Below are 6381 nucleotides of genomic sequence, written 5' to 3' on the forward strand. Positions count from 1 at the left end.
ACAGATCATTTGGATCACCCTGGTTCCATGCTGTACATCCGACTCTAAGTTAGGGATAGGCAATAAATAATTGGCTATGCCATCAACATCCACTACCCTGAATGAATACTGGAAGAAATGACTCATTACAGCATATCTGCACAGTCAAAAGCTGGTATTTTGGACACAAGTGCTTGTGCTAAATAGGTGAAAGGCAGGGTTAGAAAAGCCTACTGATGGAAAGACAAATTTACCTTTTATAGATTACAGATTAATCCACCTCCACTACCATCTAAAGTGGAAAGTGAGTACTGTTACACTCTGCCAGTCTAGCATCGGAAAGAATTTTCAGAGGCAGACACGTTAGGCAGTGTTCAGCCAAAGCACTTTTATTTAAGAAATTAAAGTAGATTACAAATGCACTCTTTGAACAATCCTACCATGATGTTCAAAAGCATCTTAGAAAAAAGTAGAATGTACATAACTGATGGTTTGAAGCCATTTCCTGTTCAGCCACTGAATATTCCACTGATTGTCACACCAATTCAAACTAGTAAACGTTCAACCGCCTGTTGAACAGACTGAATCTGTGGTTTCAGCTGAGAGCCTTCCTTTATGGTGACAGAGGATGCAATGACTGGTCGACACACACCACACGCACGGCCCAGAGCCTGTTTAGACCTTACAAAAACGTAAGGCACATTTTTATCTTCGCACAGAAGAGGTAAATGAAGGATAATCTCCAATGGTTCAGCATCTGCAGCCATCACTATGAACTCGGCAATTCCTCTGTTCAAGGTCTTGGTGGCTGCAAAGACAAACATTTCTATTAAATCAATTTTTGGCTTAGAGAGTTGAGGAGAAAGACAAGGGAAGCACTCCACCCTTCCCTCTGCAGAAAGAATGGTTGAGTAAAGAAACTGATATTCACCCCTACCCCCCAGTGAAATTGTATACCTCTACATAAAGAGCTGATGGAATACCAATTACAAGTGATCTAACTGCTTCAATATGTACACTGTACTTGGGAACATAAATAAAGTACCTTCATTAGCTCCCTTTCGAAGCTGTTTGTAGTTCCCCGCTTGCTGCACAAGATCTAGAATTGTCTTTGTTAGCTGGGCATCCGCAAGAGGATAGGCTTTAGGGTTAACGTCTTGCTCAGTCTACGATGAAAAAAAGAAATTACAGTTGTATTTGTTAGAGCTAAAAGATATGTATACTCAGACCTTATTGTTCATGATAATATACAAAAGATTAAATGAGAATGTGGAGGGATAATAAATACATTTGTGGATGACAAAATGCTATAGGATGGATATTATTAAATTGGAGAGGGTGCAGAAAAGATTTACATGCTACCAGGACTGGAGGGTTTGAGTTATAGAGAGGTTAGCTACACTGGAATTTTTTTTTTTTTTTTAAATCCACTGGACCATAGGAAATTGAGGGTTTATATAATCTTAAGGGGCATAGAAAAGGTGAATAGCAAGTCTTTTTCCTCAGATACAGGAGTTTGAAACTATTTTTAAGGCGAGAAGGCAAAGATTTTAAAAGGGACCAGAGGGGCAACTTTTTCCCCACACAGGGGATGGTTCATGTGTGGAATAAACTACCAGAGGAACTGGTAGATGCAGGTACAGTTACAACATTTAAAAGACATTTGGACAGGTACATGAATAGGAAAGGTTTAGAGGGATATGGGTCAAACGCGACCAGATTAATTTAGAAAACTGGTCGGCACAGACGAGTTGGACCAAAGGGTCTGTTTCCATGCTGTATGGCTCCACGTCAAAGATTGGTCAGGTGATTGAATTAGGAAGGAGGTCTTGGGTTACAGGAGCATTTCGACAGATTGGTCAGATGGACTGATGGAATTTAATTGTGAAATGAGAGAAAGAGATAATGCACTTTGGAAGTAGTAACAAGACAAAGGAGTCCTCAATGACTAGCAGGACACTAAGAAGCTGTAAGTAACAGATCCCCGATGGTGACAGTTAAGGCAGCATTCAGGACACTTGCCTTTATCAGTTATGGAGCTGTACAAAAGTTTTAGTTAGACCACAGCTGGAGGACTGTGTAGTTCTGACCACCACACTATAGGAAGCATATGACTGCCCTGGAAATGGTACAAGGACATTGCCTGGGAAAAGAACATTTTAGCTAATAAGAGGCTTGATAAGCTTGGGATGTTCTCTTTACAGCAAACAGGGCTGAGGAGGGATCTGACTGATGTGCATAAAAAGATTGAGGGCACGTGCAAGGTAGATAGAAAGCGGTCATTCCATTTAGTTTAAGGGTCAATAACAAAGGGACATTGGGCCCTAATGGTGCAGTCATAGCATACCTCTGGGCCAGGAAGCCTGTGTTGAAGTCCAATCTGCTCCAGAGGTGTTTAATGACAGCTGTGAACAGACAGATTAGAAAATATCTAACAAGGGGTCACAATTTTAAGGTGAAAAGCAGGTGGTTTAGAAGGGATTTTAGGAAGGAAAATTCACCCAGAGGGTGGCAAAAATCTCAGGCACACTGCTTCGTAGTACACTAGACACAGGAAATAGCTTGACCTTTACAAAAGTACTTGTATAAATTCTTAACGTCATAACATTCAAGGCCATGGGCAAACTGCTGGAAAGTGGGACTTGCAGATTTTTAGTAGCTTAGTCAACGCAGACTCCAAGGGCCTCTTCTGTGCTGTATGATTCTATGACAAAGTATATTAACACATTATAAAAGGGACATGCAGTTGTATTGCATTATGCCAAGTCGATCCAGAGGGTAGCAAGGTCAGTAATTAATTATCTGAAAGGGTGGCATCATAGAAGAATGGTTACACAGGCATTCTATCAGCCTGCTGTATCCACACCAGCTCCCTACAAGGATAACTTTGCCAGTTCCACTCCTTGGCCTTTTCCCATAGCCCTATAATTTTCTACCTTCAAGTAATATTTAGGAAAATATTATTTAATTGGAGACAGATCAGAGAAAGCTCACTAGGGTCATCCCCAGTGTGGAGGGATTGTGTTATGAGCAAAGGTTGAACAGGTTGGGTCTCTATTCACTGGAGTTAGAAGAATGAGAGGTGATCTCGTTGAAACATACAATTCTTTAGGTGCTTGACAATGTAGCTGCTGAGAGGATGTTTTCCCTCATGGGGCAGTTAAGAACCAAAGGGCACAGTCTCAGAATTAAAGGGCACCAATTTAAGACTGAGGTGGAGGAAGAATAATTTCTAAGGATTGAGTGTCTTTTCTTTATGATCTTATAATTATCCGAGTCCCTGTTGAAAGGCACAACTGAATCTGACTCCAGGCAGCGCATCGCTAAAAACGCGCTGTGTTTTTTAAACAACGTGGCCCGAAATAATGTTCTGTGATATATATGTTTAAAGTATATTTGGAAATAACACTTGAGACAATATAATCCCAGCGGCTACCGGCATAAAGCTGAAAAGTGAGGTTGGTTTGGTGCTCTCCTGGCTGGCACAGACAGACAGGATGGGCCGGTTGGTTTCCACGGGTGTCGCACATGTAATTCCCCACCAGGTTGTCAACAGGGCCCGAGGAGGTCAGCCACCTACCCCCGCCAGGTTGAGGAAAATGAGGAGCAGGAGGTGGCCGCAGGGTCTGCGGAAGCTGCAAAGCAGTGGCTTCTAATGGGACTAGGTCCGCTAATCCGGCGGGACTGAGCCCCGAGGGTCCGGACGGGAGGCACTCCATCCTATGGCCGCTCCAGGGAAGATGGGACCCGGAAACTGCGGCCTCCACACGCGGGATGAACGGGCGGCTGACCGACCTGCCTCGCTCACTTACCATCTCCCTCTCTATACAATCCGAGTTCGTAATCAATTTCTCACTGTCCCCTCAGCTACCGCTTCACGGAGGACCGACCCGAACAGGCAGCACCGTACACACCGCTCTCACTATAACCGGCGAGACCGCCGTCAACAACGCGACAACACCGGGCAAGAGCAGACCCACCTGCTTTCATCGGCAAGTGCAAGCTCAGAGCGCCATCTCCGCTGGGCTGTATCAATTACAAATGAAAGCCACTTGGCCCACCGAAGGTTTATTTAATCCAGAATGGACACAAAGTCTCAGCAACAAAATATCCAATTTATTTTTTAAATGATTTATTGGTGGAAGAATCGAGAACCAAAATAAGTAGGTCATGAGGAATAAAAGTATAATCCTGCAGATGATGGAAACATGAATCAAACACAGAAAATGTTTGAGGAATTCAGCAGATTTGGCATCATCTGTGGAGAGAGAAATTAACTTTTTGAGTTCAGTATGACTGTTATTCCTCAGATGACATGAGGATTTTGTTTTAATGCAGCAAACGGTCAGGATCTGGAATCACTGCTTAAGAGTTTGGTGAAGACAGAATCAATCGTAGTTTTCAAAAGAGGTTTGGATCGTTACCAGAAGAACTATTTGCAAGGTTATGAAGGAAAGACTTTGACCACCACTAGGTTAATTGCTGTGGCACAGATGCAATGAGCCAAATGTTTTATATTCTGTGAATTTACTATTCTGTGACTCTATGATTTCAGAGTTTATAGGTTCTCTGCCATATCCAGCTTTGTGACCAGTTGCCATTCCATATTCTACACTACTGTATCGTAACATACTGAAATTACAACTGCACTTCAAAAGTACTTAATTGGCTGTAAAGCACTTTGGCATCTTCAGTGACAATGAAAGGTGCTCTGTCAATACAAATCTGCTTTCTTGTAATGTTTGTATCTGGATGTCCATAATAACATTGTCATGAATTATTGATTGTTCACTGTATTTGTGGACATTTGTTTTATTTTAGTCTATTTTGTGTCTGCTCAGTGACACCAGTGTTGTGGGTAAATCACCACAAGCTATCTTTAATTTGGCTACTTATTAAAAAATCTCACAGACAATCAAGTACTGAAACAATGATTTAAACTTTATTGCATGTAGCAACCAAAATAAGACCCCTCAAGTAACCAAGTTAAACTTCACAACCCAACTTGGCTATTACCTGATTAATGGTGGAATATAGTCAGAATTCTAACCAACAGTATCTGTCTCTGGAAGTGCACAGGGTTCAATCTTTTTATAGTGATTTCCTTGGAAGTTCTGCCACTGAATTGTTCTGGTGTTGGATTCTTGTACAATTTTCTGACTTTCAAGTTTGTGGTGTGACATTATTGATGATTCAATAGATGCTTTCACCTCTAATATTGATTGCACTTCTGAAGATCTCAAATCTATAGCTTGCTTTCTTATCAGAAGTAGCTCCCCTGCTCCTTGTGATGTTTGGGATTAGCTGTCTGTTTAAAACTCAGCTTTTTACTGCATTTGACCCTTTAACTTCAGAACATTCCTTCTGCAGGCAGATTTAATTGCCCATTTGTCATGAAGCAACAGGTTATCAAGCAGTGTTATCTCCTCTTTCTCAGGAAACAGCGTGTTTATGTTGTTTCTTCCCAAAGATGCTTAATTCACACATTGTTTTTAATTCCTTTATAACAGCTTCTCCTTGTCCCTTTTATCTTGAGAAACAATTTATTCCGGAAAGACTTATCAACTGCTTCTTTCAGTTCATGAAGTTATTAAAGTTTTGAAGTTTACACCTGGGTAATTTAGTCTTACTGTCACAGTTGAACTTAAAAAAAAGCTTGCTGTTTCTGGGAATCCATGTAAAATTGTCTTTAAATAACTTGCTTTTATACTAATTGTGATACCAATTCTCACATAAGTTAAATTTCCTTCTAGGTTATGTAAGTGTTAGGAGGTTGAAACCAAGGTGGTGGAAGATCTCAGCAGGCGTAGCAGCATCTGTGGAAAGAAACAGAGTGAATTTGAATCTAATGTGACTAGATTTATGCTGTTGTTACAGACTGGAGCATTTTATCCACCAGCGGGTGACCTCTAGGAAGCTCATAGTGTTGGGGGTTGGAGGACTGGTGCTACCTCTCTCTGTGACTGAGCTTTTGCCCGGACTGCACAGCAGACAACTGACAACATTTCCACCGTTCTGTAGCGTCATTGGACTCGAAACGTTATTTCTCTCTACTGATGCTGCCAAACTTGCTGAGTTTCTCCAGCAATTTCTGTTTATATTTCAGATCTCCATCATCTGCAGTATTTTTTTAGATGAGATTAAAGTAATTGTTTTTAGGTTTGACAACAACTTTATAGTTTTAGTAATCTATTATGCCCTTATAAAATTGCTACATTTACTGTATTGTCTCGTTTTATTAAAAGCAGTTACTGGTTGGTCGTCACATTGTGTAGGTCTCATCTGGTCGCTGATGGCACGCCATATTGTGTAGGTCACAGAACTGGAAGTTGGTGGACACCATATTGTGTAGGTCACGTCTGGCCGCTGATGGTCCGCCATATTGTGTAGGTCACGTCTGGC

General features: G+C 41.4%; 1 protein-coding gene across 1 annotated transcript; it reads right to left on the reverse strand.

The window, feature by feature from the left end:
* Positions 1–347: 347 nt before the first annotated feature.
* On the reverse strand, positions 348–3956 carry snu13a (SNU13 homolog, small nuclear ribonucleoprotein a (U4/U6.U5)). Its single transcript, XM_020512625.2, has 3 exons — positions 3792–3956; positions 1025–1145; positions 348–787 (listed from the first exon to the last, which is right to left on the reverse strand). Exons 1-3 carry the CDS (start codon positions 3792–3794, stop codon positions 525–527), a joined length of 387 nt encoding a protein of 128 aa, XP_020368214.1. The 5' UTR covers positions 3795–3956; the 3' UTR covers positions 348–524.
* Positions 3957–6381: the final 2425 nt, after the last annotated feature.

Source organism: Rhincodon typus, chromosome 21 (assembly GCF_021869965.1).
Source record: "Rhincodon typus isolate 14 chromosome 21, sRhiTyp1.1, whole genome shotgun sequence".
NCBI classification, from domain to species: Eukaryota; Metazoa; Chordata; class Chondrichthyes; order Orectolobiformes; family Rhincodontidae; genus Rhincodon; species Rhincodon typus.

What these genes read in the sequence shown, in the direction of transcription:
- snu13a (XM_020512625.2), bottom strand. An exon ending in TCGAAAGGGAGCTAATGAAG is followed by an intron (nt 788 to 1,024) that starts GTACTTTATTTA and finishes TTGTCTTTGCAG; the next exon opens with CCACCAAGACCTTGAACAGA.